The following is a 16,337-nucleotide window of genomic DNA, read 5'->3' as shown; positions in this document are numbered from 1 at the left end:
AGCCATTTTGGCCAGGGGTAGAGATGGGCTGTTTCTCCACTAGGCCTCTGTCACCACTTTCTTTTTGGCAGCTGCAGCAGCTGCCTTCTCATCAGAGCCTCCTGAACCACGTCTCTACCTCCGGGTTGCCAGCTTCAATGGGAGGAGGCCTGCCTTACTGCCACCAGGCCTGGCTGGATTTCCGGATGGTCAGTGCAGTGCATGGGGCATAGGGTGGGTGGCAGGCAACCTGGCTAGCAGAGGGGCCTCTTTGGGGTTGGCTTCAGCGGTGCAAAGCTGGCCCAGGATCCAGGATGGGTGGGACCAGCACTGCACTACTCTGGTTATACCTGTCCCTGCTCACAGCGTCTGGAAGCCCTACTGCGGAGCTGCCAGGTGGTTTGTGCCCTGCTCCAGGGGGCCATCGAGAGCATGAAGGCTGTACCCCGGCCCATGGAGCCTGGGGTGAGTGTTCCCTCGACACCTTTCCAGATGCTCCTTGTCTCCCTCATTTTCTCCCATGCCCACCTCCACTACCTGTTGCCTTAAATCACAGGAAGTTGGTCGGCTGTTACGGCAGGCACGGGTCCTGATGCAGCACGTGCTAGACTCACCACGGCTAGCGTGGCTACAAGGCCAGGGGAGTTTGGAGCTGGCATGGCTGAAACAAGAAGTCCCAGAGGTGACCCTGAGCCCAGACTACAGGTAGATGCAAACTCAGGTCCCAGATCTTGCCCCAGCTCACCACATCCTATGCTGGCTCAGAACCAGCCAGGATTGTGGTCCCAGGACAGGGTGGAGTGGGGCAGGGTAACTAAGAGCCCTAAGATCATGTACCCTGTACCAGGCCAGCAGTGGATGAGGTTGACGAACTCTATGGCCGCGTAGATGGACTGCTGCACCAACTGACCCTCCAGAGTAACCGGCGGATACAGGCACTAGAGTTGGTCCAGACGCTGGAGGCCCAACAGGGTGGACTACACCAGGTGGGAACTGTGCCCAGATGGACCCGCCCTCTCATCTCAAGCATGACCTCCACCCCACAGCAGCATTCCTTTCCCCACTTGTCGCCCTCCAGATTGAAGTGTGGCTGCAGCAGGTGGGCTGGCCAGCACTTGAGGAGCTAAGGGAGCCCTCCCTGGACATGCTGCTCCAGGCCCAAGGTCCTTTTCAGGACTTGGACCAGGTTGCCCAGGTGAGTTTGGTCACCTGTTTATTCCATAAGTATTGGGTCACTTTGCTGGGGACAGGGAGTGCAGGTGGGTGAAAGTACATCTATTCTTTTCTCTCTTGGAATGTGAGTTGTAATCACAGATTCAAAGTGATGTATGTGTTTTTAAACAGGCAGAAGCTCTGGAGAGAAGTAATACAGGTGGTTCTGTATATTAATAAAGACCTCACCCAGAAGGGGCGTTGGGCTAGCTTTCTTGAGATAAGGACTTTTTAAAAAAGATTTTATTTATTTGACAGAGAGAGAGCACAAGTCGGCAGAGAGGCAGGCGGCGGGGTGTGGGGAAGCAGGCTCCCCACCAAGCAGCCCGACACGGGGCTTGATCCCAGGACCCTGAGACCATGACCTGAGCCAAAGGCAGAGGCTCAACCCTCTGAGCCACCCAGGCCCCTTGAGATAAGGACTTTGGAACTGAAAGCTGAAAAATAGATCTGGGTTAATCAGGAGGGAGAGGGGTTGGGGTTAAGAGACATTCCAGGCTGAGGGAGCAAACAGCATGTGCAAAGATTCTGTGGCAGGAGGGAGCATGGGTTGCCTGACAAACCATAAGCAGGACAGTGAGGTTGAAATGCAGTGCAGAAAAGGGAGGGAGGGGCGCCTGGGTGGCTCAGTGGGTTAAGCCGCTGCCTTCGGCTCAGGTCATGATCTCAGGGTCCTGGGATCGAGTCCCGCATCGGGCTCTCTGCTCAGCAGGGAGCCTGCTTCCCTCTCTCTCTCTGCCTGCCTCTCCATCTACTTGTGATTTCTCTCTGTCAAATAAATAAATAAAATCTTTAAAAAAAAAAAAGAAAAGAAAAGGGAGGGAGAATGGAGTGAGATGAGGTAAAATGAGGCTGGAAAAGTAGTGGCCAAGTTTCTGGGCTCTGTCACAGTGTAAAATCTAAGTGGGAAGGTCACATAACGAGATCCACGTTCTCAGATTATCATCTTAGTTTCTGGGTAGACAGTGATGTGAATGATGTCTGTGTAGAGTCCACAGATGCAGTCGCAGTGGCCCACAGGGAATGATGCTTTCCCTGGCCAGATGGTGGCAGAGGAGATTGATTTGGGAAATTGCTGGGATTTGATGGTGGATACATAGTAAGAAGGAGAGGGGGGTTGCAGGGGTGAATGAGTGCCATTCCCTGAGAGAGGGGCCGGGAGACAAGGACCTTTTGGGGGAAGGGGATTCATCAGTGCAGTCTTGGGTGTGCTTTGGAGATGGCCATGAGGGAATGAGGCCCATGGGTATTGGCCTAGAACTCGGAGAACAGGGAGTAGAGGGTCACTTGGTGGATGTGGGTCGGTCACACAAGATTGCCTGAGGCGAGAGAGAGTGGACTGTGTTCAGGAGTATCAGTGTTTAATGGCCCAGGTGAGGGATGGGGGCAGGAGGAGGAACCACCAGCGAAGGATGAGGAGAGTCAGGTGAGTGGAGAGTTTTCGGGGAGCTAGCAGAGAGAGGACGAGAGGCTGCTGAGCGGTGGTCAGATGAGGCCTGAGAAGGGCTGGGGATGGAGGTGGCACTGAGGTTTTAGGTTGACAGGGTGAAGAAGCAATGGTACCAAGGATAACAACCTCTCTAGGAAGTTTGGCTGTGGAGAGGGGCACAGAGACAGAGGGGAGTTGGGGGGTGGTCATGGGAAGGTCTTCAGTCATAGGAGAGACTTGACAATGATATATACAGATGTCTGTGGAAAGGACTGCTTTGAGCTAGACCACCAGGCCCAGATCGCTGAGCCCAGTCTCTGTCTCCAGGAGCAGGTCAGGCGAGGGGAGAAGTTTCTACAGCCACTGGCTGGCTGGGAGGCTGCTGAGCTGGGCCCCGTTGGGGCCCGCTTTCTGGCCCTGCAAGCCCAGCTGACTGACTTCTCCAGGGCTTTGGCCCGGCAGCGGCAGCGGCTGGCAGATGCTGAGAAGCTCTCCCATTTTTTCAAGCAGGTAGGTGGGGTGTCCTGACCGTGGCTCCAGGGGGTCAGTGAGAATGGAGGGGCAGCTGTCTAACCCCAGCACAGCCTGGGCTCTTTCAGGACTTTCTGCCTGTTCTCTCTCCTTGTCTTCAGGTTGACCCCAAAATCCAACCACTGGGGGGATATGGCCCGAGTTATTATCCTGTGGGAATGGGGAGTGGATTGAAGGGAAGGCTCGGTGGTCTTGGTGGGTTCCACCTTCACTGCCTCTCCTGGCTTGGTGTTACAGGCCTCGACCTGGGCTGAGGCAGGGCAGCAGGTGTTGGCAGAGCTGGAGCAGGAGCACCCTGGGGTCGTGCTGCAACGGCTGCAGTTGCATTGGACCAAGCACCCTGACTTGCCTCCTGCCCACTTCCGAAAAATGTGGGCTCTGGCCACAGGGTTGGGCTCTGAGAGCATCCGCCAGGAGTGCCGCTGGGCCTGGGCACGATGCCAGGACACCTGGCTGGCCCTGGACCAGAAGCTAGAGGCTGCACTGAAGCCACCACTGACCACGACCACGACCATGACGGGTAGCACAGCCAGCCTGTGTGTCAGACGCATCCCACCTGCATCTGCTACCCCTCCCTTGAGGAAGGCACATAGCCTTGATCAGAATTTGGGGCAGAGTCTCAGAGAGCCTGCCCACCACTGCCACCATGTGGCCACTGCGGCTACCTGCCACAAACCGGAGGCTGGAGGGGGTGCCCGGCCAGGGTCATCCCCTCCCATGCCTCTACCAAGCAGCTCTGACCCCAGGAGCCCCAGCAGGTGCAGCCAGTGGGCAGGGCAGGGAGGGCAGTGGCAGGAGAGAGGTCTTGAATCCTGATTCCACCTCTCTGGTAGGCTCCAGCTGGTGCTGGCGGAGATGGTGTCTACAGAGCGGGAATATGTCCGTGCTCTTGACTACACCATGGAGAACTACTTCCCAGAGCTGGAGCGCCCCGATGTGCCCCAGGGCCTCCGTGGCCAGCGCGCCCACCTCTTTGGCAACCTGGAGAAGCTGCGGGACTTCCACTTTCATTTCTTCCTACGTGAGCTGGAGGCCTGTACCCAGCACCCATCCCGAGTAGCCTATGCCTTCCTGCGCCACGTAAGCCTCCCACAGGCCACATGGCCCCTAGCTGATTCTGTCACACTCAACAAAGAGCTCCTGGGTACATGCTTAGTTTCAGGCTCTGTGATGGGTACAGCTGTGAGCAAGACCAGCAGGGTCCCTGCCCCTTTGGATGCTCGTATTTTAGTAGAAGAGACATAAAAGTAAAAAAGGGAATTCCAGATTATAGTTGGAGCTAGGAAGAAAATAACCAGGATAGATCGATGATAGTGAATTAGTGGTGGGGCAGGAGTGGGGCAGTTAGAGGTCTCTTTAAGGAACTGATGTTTAAGCTGGGGCCAGAGAGCATGGCTAGAGTTGGAGTGCTCCATCCAGAGGAAAGATGAAGTTTAAAGGAAGAGACCAGTCAAAGCGGCCAAGTGTAGTGAGCAAGAGAAGGGGTAGTCTGAGGTGAGGGGTCCCAGAGTGGTGGTCCCAGAGCAGCGGGAGGAGCAAAGGCCCTGTGGGCAAGCACCACTCTGCACAGTGCCTGTTCTTGCCACATTACCTCTCATTCAAAGCCAGGCAGATTGGATCGGGGGAGGCTTCCCTGGGAGCTGTTTGTTGGCATTTTGGTCCTCTCAAGCTGAGGGCATCTGGCCCATAGGGGCCAGACTTTGGGAGCTGGCCCCCTTGCACCCAGGCTGAGCTGTGTGTCCTCACAGAGGGTGCAGTTTGGGATGTACGCGCTCTACAGCAAGAATAAACCTCGCTCCGATGCCCTGATGACCAGCTTTGGTCATACCTTCTTCAAGGTAGATGGGCCTGAGACTGTATGGGAGGAGGGGCTGGAGGAAGCACCCCAAAGCCACCTAATGGTCTTCTGTGCACCTGTCAGGACAAGCAGCAAATGCTGGGGGACCACCTGGACCTGGCCTCCTACCTGCTGAAGCCCATTCAGCGCATGAGCAAGTATGCGCTGCTGCTACAGGAGCTGGCACGGGCCTGCGGGGGCGCTGTGCAGGAGCTGAGTGCCCTACAGGCCGCCCAGAGCCTCGTGCGCTTCCAGCTGCGACACGGCAATGACCTGCTGGCCATGGATGCCATTCAGGGCTGCGATGTGAGTCATGCCAGACTGTGGTGGGCAGGTGCAGTGAGTGTGGAGGGGAGGGGGCGGCAGAGGCTGGGCACTCACTGGGCACCATCTTGGCAGGTTAACCTCAAGGAACAGGGGCAGCTGGTGCGGCAGGATGAGTTCCTGGTGCGCACTGGGCGCCGTAAGTCCTTGCGCCGCGTTTTTCTCTTTGAGGAGCTGCTGCTCTTCAGCAAGCCTCGCCGAGGACCCACAGGCACAGACACATTTGCCTATAAGCGTTCCTTCAAGGTAGGCCCACCCGACCCCTCCCATGCTCCTTGTTCCCACCTCCCCCAGTGCCTCATCAAGCTTCTCTCCTGACCTCGCAGATGGCAGACCTGGGCCTCACGGAGTGCTGTGGGGAGAGCAACCTACGGTTTGAGATCTGGTTCCGCCGTCGCAAGGCCAGGGACACCTTTGTGCTGCAGGCTGCCAGCTTGGCCACCAAGCAGGCTTGGACGGCTGACATTTCTCGTCTGCTCTGGAGGCAGGCCATCCACAACAAGGGTGTGTCCCTGCCCCCTACTTCAATATAAGGTCCCCTCTCTGGACAGCTTACAGTGTCCCACAGGGGCCCAGGCAGGCCTAGGGGCCTGGAAATGCTTGGGAGCAGGGAGGTCCAGCAGCAGCAGCCAGTGTAGGGGAAAGAACTTCCAAGTCAGGCAGTCCTGCTATTACTGACTACAGGACTCAGTATTAATCTCTCTGAATATCAGAAGCCTTATATTTAAAAGGGCAGTTGTGATTGTTGGGGGGATTGTTGGGAGGAGAGCATGGCACCAAGAAAGGCTCTGTGCACAGGATAGCTAATCTGCAGGGTATGGATGTACAGGAAAGACTTACTCAAGGGAGTGGGTAGACAGAGGTCAAGGGCAAAGCTGATATCCAGAGAGCCCTCACCTATGCCCCTTCACCACCCAGAAGTACGCATGGCTGAGATGCTGTCCATGGGTGTGGGGAGCAAGGCCTTCCGGGACATCGCCCCCAGCAAGGAAGCTATCAGCGACCGCACTGTCAACTACGTCCTGAAGTGCCGAGGTAGCAGGAAGCCTGGCGGGGGTGTGGGAGGAAGGCCGCATGGGAGGCAACGCGGACCTTTGTCAGCCCTTGCCTGTGCTCCCTTCAGGACCCTGGCCCAGGCAGGCTCTGTTCTGTCCCAACCTGACCTTTTCTCTTATGCAGAAGTTCGCTCTCGGGCCTCTATTGCTGTGGCCCCATTTGACTGTGACAGCCCCTATCTGGGGGCTTTGAGTTCCCTTCCTGGAGACCCTGCTTCTTGCTCTGTACTGGGGTCCCTCAATCTGCACCTGTACAGAGACCCGGCTCTTCTGGGACTCCGGTGGCCCCTGTATTCTGCCAGCTTCCCAGAGGAAGCAGCACTGGAGGCCGAAGTGGAGCTGGGCAGTCAGCTGTCTTTGAGTAGGTCTGGGCTTAGCCAGAAGCGGGATGGTATTGTTTAGGGTCTGGCCCTCCCTTGCTGACAGCTAACCTTCCTCCTCCCTAGCTCCTGAAGACTCAGAGGTCTCATCCCAGTGCCCATCAGCCAGTGGATCCAGTGGGTCTGACAGCAGCTGTGTGTCAGGGCAGGCCCTGGGCAGGGGTCTTGAGGACTTGTCCTGTGTGAGTACCATTTTGTCCTGTATCTACCAGCCCCAGCCCAGGCCTATGGCTGCCTTTCCTTTAGGTGGGAGGCAGGGTGGGTGGGCGAGTGGGCCAGGGCCATACCCCAGACATCCCCGCTGGACCCTGAGTTGAGGAAACAGGCAGTCATGCCTAGCTTGTCAACCACAGGTCTGAGCCCGGGCTGGAAGGCAGGCAGTGGATCCAGGAGCTTTTGCCCAAGAAACATCACCTCTCTCAGGATCTGCTGTGACCAGAGTGTGGTTGCCACCTGTGCCACCTCCAGCCCACATGCTCTGCCCTATTGACTACTCTTTCTGATGTCTGTGCCCACTGGCAGACTGGTAGGGACCTCTCCTAGGGAGCCTGGCCACAAGCCTGAGTGACTACCCTGTTCCTGAGCTTCTGGCTCCATGTCCCCTTCTTCTGTTCCTTCTGCAGTTCCCACCCCAGTTATGAGTTAGGATTAGGCTAGAGCAGAGTGTGGGTGTTTCCCTGCTCTAGGCTGGTGGGGCACCAAGTGGCTCTGGGCAGCGACTGGACTGCCCCCATCCTCAGGAGGAACATAGGTGGGTTCCCAGCAGTTGCTTCCCAACTCCTAGTCTCAAAGCCAACCTTCTCAAACTTAGGGGCAAGCCCACAGCTGCTGTGCCCTTAACCCTTGACTGCCCTGGCTGCCCACGCCCAGCTCTTCTTTCCTGTGTCAGTTTGGTTATAATGACTCCACATCTTTTGAATAACTTTCAGTTAAGAGTGTTATCTAAAATTATTTCACTGGTTCTTAGGTCTTTGATGTCTCAGAGAGTCCAGGCCCTTGACTTGTAAATTACTCTTTATTTATAATAAAAATACTGATACACCCTCAGATGGGAACACACATTCTTAAAATGAGCCTTGGCAGGTGGGGGTGTGTGAGGGCATCATTTCTGGTCACCCTAGCCCTCTTGTAAGTACTTGCCCAGGATAGAATAAGAGACAGACCTAGACAGGCCCCTCTGGATGAGCAGGTCCACGCAGCGACCATATTTCCTGGCGAAAGGCAGTGTGAGCTAGAAGGAAAGGCTTGTTTTATCCCCTACTTCTTGGTTGGTTGTCTACCCTAGCTCTGTGGGTGTGTGTGGGAAGGGTCCTCCCATCTGGGAGTGGGATAGGAATAGGGCAAGGCCTGTTAGTGGGGACCTTTGATGCTCTTGGGCTCAGTTCTGCCCAAAGGCCTCTCACAAGGCTCTGGCTGGGAGTGGCTACCAGAATGACCAGAGGGTCAAAAATGTATGTTTCGGGCCACTGGTTTTCCTTTTTCTAGCTGTAGATGCTGACTTCATTCTAATCAATAGACCAGCCAGAGGCCTAATAGTAACTGGGAACCAGTGTGTTTAGGGTGAAAAGTATTATAATAATGTACTTAACTGCAGAAATAACAAATTAAGGAGAAATAAGTTGAATCTTTTTCACCTACAATGTTAAAAACTTAAAACTCTAAAATTATTTTAAGGAATTAAAAAAACAAAAACAAAAAAACCTAGGTCAAACCTGGGTCATTCCTTTCACCTTATTGAACATTTTTTTTGGTAAAGAATGCTTTTAAAAGCACATGAAAGGAATGTACGAAAGTGAGGATATAGTGAAGTAGGTGAAATTGGTATCACCCATCAAAAAGGTCTGACTCCTAATAGTTTCTCTGGCTTCAGCACCCCCAAAACTTGGGCTCATATGATGTGCTTCCCAAGCATGGGCAGGCTGTTAGTAATGAAGGCCAAATTGGTACTATTGGAGGAAATCTACAAAAACCAGTGGCCTGCATACTGCTTTTTGATCACTCTGGGCTGGTTAATTTCAGCCACTGTTTCTCCCTCCTTGGGACCAGGGACCAGAGGTTAGCTGCCTGTCATGCCTTCTGGGCACTGTTGGCTTGGCCCTCATGCAGCAAGACAGTGTCCATTTGAGGTGTCCACAGGGTCAGCATTCCCAGTGGGGTACAGGTGGCCCTCACCTCCACCCAGCTGTACAGGCGTTCCTGGGTGTGCCGGTCATCCTTGAAGCCGGTGATGGCCAGCAAATCCACCACAAACTGCTTGGGGCTGATGTGCAGGGTCTGTCAGAAGAGCCCCTGGTCAGGCAGGGCTGAAAGCAGCTGCCTGACACACATTTGCTCCCTGCCTTTCAGAGTGGGATGCAGAACAGGGCTTCCCTTGGTCTGTAGGAGCTACAGGGATCAGGGGCCATTGTCATGCCAAACTGCTCTTGGTCAAGGCTTGGTTCAGATGACACTGCCCTGTCTTCCTGTTCATGTGCTTCTTGCCCCCCTTGTGCCCCTGACCTATTCCCCTTGACTTGCTTCCCTTTGCCAGGCACCACTTACTTTGGGGAAAGGGGGACCAGACAGGTGGAGAAGAAATAAGGCCTGGGGCCTGGCAAACATACCCACAGCCGGTTGGTCAGGGAGACCACCTTGGCTGTCATGGCTTTGGGGTCCTTTTGCCTGATGGAATCCAGGATGATGTCAGTCAGGAAGCGGTGACATTTTTGTGCATAAAACATCTCTTCCCAGGACAGAGAGAAACTCAGGAAAGTCACTTCTGTGGAGGAGAGCCCGCCTGGAGGAAGGGGAGAAGCGTAGGGCTCCTGAGGGAGACTTTTCCTGAAGTACCCTGGGTAGGGGCTCAGGCATCTCCACAAGGAAGCACAGGGCCAGGTATGGCTTTGGTCTCTTACCTCTGGGCTGAGGGCTGGCTGTAGTTGGTGTATGCCTGAGGTTGTCCATCTGTGTGGTGTAGATGATGCTGTCCTCAAAGAACATGCAGGAGCCATCGCTGCCCACCACGGGGGGATGGGTCACTTTGAGGATGACCCCTGCATTATCCACCTCACTGGCCTCAAGCAGAGGCTGCTCAGGGCCAGGGCTTTCTGTGAAAACAACATGGGATGGGGGTCCTCCATAAGCCACTTTGGAGACCAAGCAGGGAAGGGTTCTCTGGTGACAGACCAGCATAGTCAGTCTCCCCAGCCTTCTAGCAGCTTCTGCTTCCAGCTTCTCAGAAGTAGCACCCTCTGCTGGTAGGGGTCTGTCCTGGCCTTCCTCTCTCCATTGTTGTAGAAGCATTACAAGCCCAACCCTACATTTCAGAACTCCAAGGAACTCTCCGATTTCCTCCTGAACCAAGGCTAGTATTAACTAGAGTTGATAATACCCTACCTGGGGGACTGGAAATTGTTGGAAAACTGTAAAATGAGAGGAGCTTTTTGGGTGAGCTTCTGATACATGTCCACTCTGAAGAATATGTTTGATAGACCAACTCAGGCCTCACAGGCAGGGCCCAAGGAGGTGCCTCCAAGGAGGGCCCTAAGCCTTTAAAAGGGAAGACAACAGAGTACTGTAGAAAGACTTTGAGGGAGCAGAGGAAACAGCCCAACATGGCAGTTCTCAGCATACTCCCCTAGGTTGTCTCCACACTGCTCCACCACATATAACGTATGTGCCTCTCTTCAGCTCCTCCTGTCCATTCCGCCTCCGTCATCACCCACCCTCCTGCAGTCACACAAGCCAGAAACCTGGCCTCTCTCTTGCTGGATCCTTCCCTACTTCCTCCTCCAACTGCCTAAACTGTTTGATCTAGAATGACCTTACGCTTCTAACACTCCTGCTTCTGCTGCTACATTTCCTCTACTCCCGGAGCAAACTCTGAATGCACACGTGACTACTTGCTCCCTTGTTTAAAATTCTTCAGTGGCTGCCCACACCCCATAGAATCAGAATAAAGTACCAGGTCCTGAACTTGCCCTACAAGACCTGTGCTGATTAATTATGTCTTCAGCCCTATTTCTGGTCACTTCCCTACATGAAACCTGGCCTCCAGAGCTAGACCAAAGACCTGTGTTTCCACAAGCACCCAAGACTTCTCCTTCCTTGCCCTGCTCACTCCCCAACCCCCAGCCTTCTTTGTGCTCCTGTTATTTCACAGACACCCTCTTTCCATATGCTTCATGCAGGCTCTTAGCCCCACAAGGCATGCCAGTGTGCTGGTCATCTCTGCTGCTTGGCAGAGCTGGTGTCAGTGAATAGAGTCTTCTAGTCCCCCTTTGTCACTAATTCACTCTGTGATCTTGGCCAAGGTTTGCCCTCTCTGTTGTTAAATGAGACTTAGGTCAGTGATGGGACAGGACTCACCTTTCTCTCTTGGCTTCTTGCCCCAGTCCTTTAGTGTAACAGCTCTTTTCACAGGGAAGTACGGCTTAAAGGTTGGCTCTGGCCCCTTGTCTTTGGCTCCAGCTCCAGCCCCTGCCAGTGGGCCCAGGTCCTTCTCTGAGCCTGTGGAATGGCCTTTCCAGGAAGCTGAGGTGCTGGGCTGGGAAGGAGCCTCACTTCCTGAAGGGAGCTGCAGGGTAGCCTCCTCCATGGAGCTGCTCCGGGGGACTGGCAGTGGCTGGAATTCCCACTGTTTGCAATTGACCATGTCCCATTCCCTCACCAGGGAAATGAGTTTTTGCATGGGGGTGACAGGAGGGTCTTTGGTTTCAGATTTCTGTGTGAGGTTGACTGTGGTGCATTTCTTCTTGGGAGGACTCTCAGGGTGGGCCCCCCAGTATCTGGGGTTGGCACATAGGCCAGGACACTGGGAGTATGTGCTAGGATTGCCCGCCCTCTTGGCACCTCGGCACAGGGACACCTGGATGGTCCGGGAGTACTGCTCAGACTCCTCCGTCTGGCTGGATCTAGCCAGGGTCCCCTTGGCCTTGTTCCATGGAATCCTGTCATTGCTGTCTTGGAAGTCCACGGGCATGCAGGCTGTGGTCTGGGGAAGGAGGACACAGCAGTTCTGGGAATGTTGTGCTTCCACATTGAAGCTTCACCTAAGAAGAAGAATCTGGGCCTCCAAGACCTCACTTGCTCACCCAGATCAATCCGGTCCTCCCAGGGGTCTCTCATACTCCAAAGGGACATACCATCAGCATCCTAGGCTGTTCGGACATAGTTATCATGCTAGGAATCCATGTGGGCCCTGCTCTTTAATTCTGCCATGCCCCTCAGTAGCAAGCCTACCCCTGAACCCTGTGATAGCACTCGCAGGACAGCAACAAACCAAAGAAGGCCGGGGCTTACTTCCTTGGCATCTCTACTGAACTCCACCAGTGACCCTGGCCCTTCCGTCACCACATGCAGCCTCCTGATGGGAAAAGCTTCTTCATTTTCAGATTCTTTCTCCTGGGTCCATGACCTGCAGACTCCAAGAGGGAGTCAGTGAGCAGAGGCTTCTACTAATTCATCGACCAGTTGGTCAGGTCTGCCCTTCAGCTAGTTAACTCTAAACAGTGGTGGAGAAAGGTTCTTAAAAGGTTTCACTTAGGTCATTAGCCAATCCTGGGCCTCCTCCACCCCCTTAGCCCCAAGGAGAATGGAGAGGTGGGACCGAGGACAGGAATCTTAAGAGGACTATAAAGGTCCAAACTATAGAACATGGTGCCTAGATCAAAATCTCCTTACTTGTATGCCTCACATTGGGCAAGAGCTTCTGAGAGGGATGGGATGTGGTATTCCTCTACCTCCTGGCAGAATAGGGGCCACTCCCTGTGGATGACAAGATGTCGTCAGCCTGGGCAGCTGCACTAGGAGAGTGGTTGGAGGCATAGGCTTTGGAGCTGCTGCCTTGAACAGCAGTTTACATACATATTGTAAATAACCCAACCTCCTTCCTGAAGGCTACAAACTCAAGATTTTTTCACTGTAGAAGGAAGGGGTTTCATCACGATTTCCTTCCATTTCTCACTTACTTGAATTCAGATGGCAAAAACAGTTTTCCAAGTCTCAGGAAGTTGAGAACGTGTCGGAACATTTGGCCATCCCCATGGACCAGCAGGGTCTGCCCGTAAGTGATCCAGCACACTCTTTGCGGGTTGGATAGAAGTTCTGGATACTGCAAGGGGTTGTACACCAGACTCTGTTAGTCTGTTAGTTAAAGGGCTGGGTCTTTAGTAAGAGACAGGTCAGTCTTCTCTTACTTCATTTTCTCAACCATTCTAGAACAGAGGCTTTGGGATTTCCATCTCCCCGTCTTTTTGGCCACAGGGAGCCATAGTGGGAAGCAGAGCATCCAGGGACAAGAACATCCCTCCCTGCTTTAAGTTTTGCTGGCTTCTAGACTAGACTAGACCACCCTCTCAAGGCATTCGTAACCCCAAACTGTGTCTTCCTTGGTCCAGACCCCTCAGACTGGTCTCCTCCTAACCCAAACTCTTGACGGCCTTCCTAGTGTGCTGCTCATACAGTAAGAGGACTTTGGGCCATGGAGCAGGGGGCAGGTCTTATTCTAAGCAGGGGCTAGGGGCTGTGTGAAGGTCAGGTGACAAGCTTCTATAGCTGCTCAGCCACAGAAGCTGAAAGGGAAGGAGGGCAGCCTGGGGCCAGCATACCTTCAGCAAGGTCTGCAGGGTGGTTGCATACCAGTGGCTTCCAACATAAACTTTGATGATCTGTTGGGGGGAATACACAGTAATTTCTGCCGTCCACTCCTCATCTGAAGAAACCAGTGAAAAGGAACATGTCACATGACCAGAAAGGAAATTAGTGGGATATTTTGGTTAATAATGCAGGTTAAGACTCAATATCTTCATTAGTCATGTTGTGTTGCCTCCTCTGAGAAGTAGCAGGAATCCCTGAAACCAACCTTCTCTCAGGCCTTTCCTGCAGCTCACCAGCTCACTTTCCTGGGTGGTGAGATGGGTTTGGAATGGCAGCTTGGAGGGTCAGCTGGTAACTCGGGGTAGGAAGGGAGAACCCTCTAAAATCTCAATCCCAGGGACACTGCTGCTCTTCCCCGACCCACCTCTCAGGAAAGCTGCACTGATGTTCCTATCCACCTACATTGCCAACTGCCTCTGGTTTCTGGCTGGTGTGTCCTGGGTGTGTGACTCTTCATGTGGTGAGGAGTCCCTCTGTATGTTCGTGCTTATGGTTTGGCAAATGTCACATTGCCAGCTCTCATCAAATCACTTCACTGCTAAAGAGACCAAGCCTCTAGGCCTGTCTGGAGAATGGGGCTTTATTTTGAGAAGATGAACCCATGACCCTTTTCCTGGGGGAGGTTAGACTTAGGCTTTGTTCTGATGTTTGGGAGCCATTTTCCAATGAGCTTTGTTAAGGAGTAAAGGGCATATACCTAGGTTATACAATCAAAAGGTAAGAGGTATATCATTAGATTGTGAACTCCATGATAAGGACTGGGTCCGTTTTGCTCACTTCTATACTCTAAGTGTCTACTTCTTTCCTGGTATATGGTAGGTGCTGAATAAATTTGATTATTGCTGAATGATAGAAATACAGTAGAAACTTGATCTAACAACTTGTTAATAGGTTGTTTATTAGAGATTATAGGGCAGCTGGTGAAAACAACATTAGTTTTGGACTCAGATTCAAACTCTAGCTCAATCACTATCCCACTGTGTAATCTGAGCAAGTCACCTCCCCGAGCCTCTGCTTCTCTGTTAAATGGACTCAGAGATTGTCCCTCCCTGAATGGCTATGAGAATCAACTGAGCACAGCATGTCAGCTCTCAGAGCCAGAGCAGTCATACCCTTGGAGACCCATGCAGCCCCATACTGAGGTCAGGCCCCGTGTATACTACTCAAGACTACTCCTGGGCTTGAGGTGAGGAGGGGTACCTTAATATGAAAGTTTCCCTCTAGGAAAACCTACAAATGTTGGCTTTCCTCTCCTCTTCCATCTATAGTTCCTGGGTCTGGCCAGCCTTGACTTCCCTTTATGATGCCCAAGCCCTCCTCTGATGCTAAGTTCAAATAAAGATTTCTCATTTACTGAGCACATCCACAGGTGCCAGAGTCCTCGGCTCCAGATGAGTCTTCAGGGCCACTTTCATTGGCTCATAGGTGATGTCCCTCTTGTCCAGGAAGGCACAGAGCTCGTACACCTCAGAAATAGTTTCAGTCAGGGGCAGCCGACAAGTCCCCAGCCAGTTCCTGCCCAGAAGAAAGGCCTGTTAAAGAGAACCTCAGCACCACACTCCAAGGGAGTCTAGCCTATCAGCTTTTCACTCTAGAATGCCTTGCCCCTACCACTGCCTCAAACCTGTGCCCACTATGTCATTTCCTGCTTTAACCAGAAATGTGGTGATGTCTTGTGGGAGAACGAACTTGGACACACAAGGCTCACCATGTTGGAGCTGAGTCTGACCTACTTTAGCAAAGCCCTCTAAATAAACTAACTGTAAGCTTCTAGGCTATGCCTAAGGTTCCAGAAGCCAGGCCAGGGCCCAGCCATTCCTATCCTACCCCCATAAGTATCTGCCCATGTCATGCCCCCAGAAGTATCCCAAAGACCTGCCATGGTCTTAGGAGATTACTGATACCCTGTGTGCCTAGGAAAGAGGCTGGGGGTCTGAACATCAAACCCCTGCCTCCAAAGGCACTTGTCTTTGCCCTCTGTGATATCAGGGATGGGACATCTCTGGGAGAGATAAATAGTGCGGGCCACAAAGGCCCAAAATGCCAAGGACTGGCTGACCTTCCTAGGGGCTCAGGAAAACCCACTTCTATGATTACTTGTAGTATCCATGTTTTGTGACCCTAAGAGAACTGCTTCACTCTGAACATCAATTTGCCTTTCTATAAAACAGGATTAGAATCCATGCTCCTGTTCTAATGGGGACATTCAAGAGCTCATCCCCCAAGCCAAAGGCCAGGTATTGCCTCTTTCAGAAAGCCTGTCTGGCTTTGCTTCTGGAGCTCACTCCCAGTTCTGGCCTTTCTGTGTCTTCACCAAGCCTCCCAAAGGTTGAGGGGCATGGGGAGGACCTTTCTAGAAAGGTCTGCATGGAGGAGAAATTATCTAGCACCCTGAGGGTTGTGACTGTGGCCTGGTCACCTCAGACCTAGAACAGGGCTAAAAACAGCGATGGATTGCAGAAAACAGAAGTATGACACTATCTGAAGACTTTGAACCCTGGGAACCCTTCTACTTAGCACCAGTCCTCTCCTCTAAGGCCTAGGATTAGTGGTGGTGATGGGTTTGCCTCCAAGGACATGACTTCCCTCTGGCTCATAGACAGGGCCCCAGTTTGGTTCCTGAGGAAAGGCAAAGACCAGCCTGAGTGGAACCAAGCTGCTCTCTGAGGAGGGCCTTACTTGACATGCTGAAAGAGGACCCCGTTCCCCGTGATGTACAGTCTACTGCCGTCCAGCGTGCTCTCGATGCGGAGCTGTCCCAGTGCGGAGTCTGGGTACTTGACAAGCAGACCCAGCGCCATCATGTACAACGGCTTCACAGACTCCTGGCCTGCTGTACGGCCCCCCTTCCCAGGGCTTGGGGGAGGACAAGAGGTCCGGGAACAGCCACCTGTGCCGGTGAGAATGGGGTGACTCCTAGACCCCTCATGGTCATATCTCTATTAGAAGCTTTG

General features: G+C 53.2%; 2 protein-coding genes across 8 annotated transcripts in view; one reads left to right on the top strand and one right to left on the bottom strand.

The window, feature by feature from the left end:
- The window catches only part of PLEKHG4 (pleckstrin homology and RhoGEF domain containing G4), a 33,959-nt gene that overhangs the window by 2,856 nt on the left and 14,766 nt on the right, over positions 1–16,337 (top strand). Inside the window, exons 9-24 of one of the 4 annotated variants that reach the window (XM_082711884.1) lie at positions 72–188; positions 346–444; positions 536–684; positions 827–965; positions 1,058–1,174; positions 2,948–3,130; positions 3,389–3,909; positions 3,985–4,231; positions 4,900–4,989; positions 5,073–5,294; positions 5,388–5,558; positions 5,639–5,816; positions 6,231–6,347; positions 6,492–6,728; positions 6,814–6,929; positions 7,101–7,794. In XM_082711884.1, the coding sequence (XP_082568010.1) occupies positions 72–188; positions 346–444; positions 536–684; positions 827–965; positions 1,058–1,174; positions 2,948–3,130; positions 3,389–3,909; positions 3,985–4,231; positions 4,900–4,989; positions 5,073–5,294; positions 5,388–5,558; positions 5,639–5,816; positions 6,231–6,347; positions 6,492–6,728; positions 6,814–6,929; positions 7,101–7,106 (2,709 nt within the window). In that variant the 3' untranslated portion in view covers positions 7,107–7,794. Of the gene's footprint in view, positions 1–71; positions 189–345; positions 445–535; positions 685–826; positions 966–1,057; positions 1,175–2,947; positions 3,131–3,388; positions 3,910–3,984; positions 4,232–4,899; positions 4,990–5,072; positions 5,295–5,387; positions 5,559–5,638; positions 5,817–6,230; positions 6,348–6,491; positions 6,729–6,813; positions 6,930–7,100; positions 7,795–16,337 lie in introns of those variants that run through there. The other 3 variants (XR_014305833.1, XM_082711885.1, XR_014305832.1) reach the window with 3 other exon arrangements.
- KCTD19 (potassium channel tetramerization domain containing 19) overlaps positions 7,116–16,337 on the bottom strand; it is a 30,107-nt gene continuing 20,885 nt past the window's right edge. For 2 of the 4 annotated variants that reach the window (XM_082711889.1, XM_082711890.1), the window contains exons 6-16: positions 16,063–16,273; positions 14,738–14,898; positions 13,335–13,438; positions 12,696–12,838; positions 12,409–12,492; positions 12,028–12,142; positions 11,095–11,719; positions 9,642–9,833; positions 9,351–9,505; positions 8,920–9,021; positions 7,116–7,978 (exon numbers count right to left, since the gene is read on the bottom strand). In XM_082711889.1, coding sequence (XP_082568015.1) covers positions 7,865–7,978; positions 8,920–9,021; positions 9,351–9,505; positions 9,642–9,833; positions 11,095–11,719; positions 12,028–12,142; positions 12,409–12,492; positions 12,696–12,838; positions 13,335–13,438; positions 14,738–14,898; positions 16,063–16,273 — 2,006 coding nt within the window. In that variant the 3' untranslated portion in view covers positions 7,116–7,864. The remainder of the gene's footprint in view (positions 7,979–8,919; positions 9,022–9,350; positions 9,506–9,641; positions 9,834–11,094; positions 11,720–12,027; positions 12,143–12,408; positions 12,493–12,695; positions 12,839–13,334; positions 13,439–14,737; positions 14,899–16,062; positions 16,274–16,337) is intronic. The other 2 variants (XM_082711891.1, XM_082711888.1) reach the window with 1 other exon arrangement.

This window comes from Mustela nivalis, assembly GCF_964662115.1.
Source record: "Mustela nivalis genome assembly, chromosome: 18".
NCBI classification, from domain to species: Eukaryota; Metazoa; Chordata; class Mammalia; order Carnivora; family Mustelidae; genus Mustela; species Mustela nivalis.
This window is presented reverse-complemented; position numbering and strand designations above follow the sequence as displayed.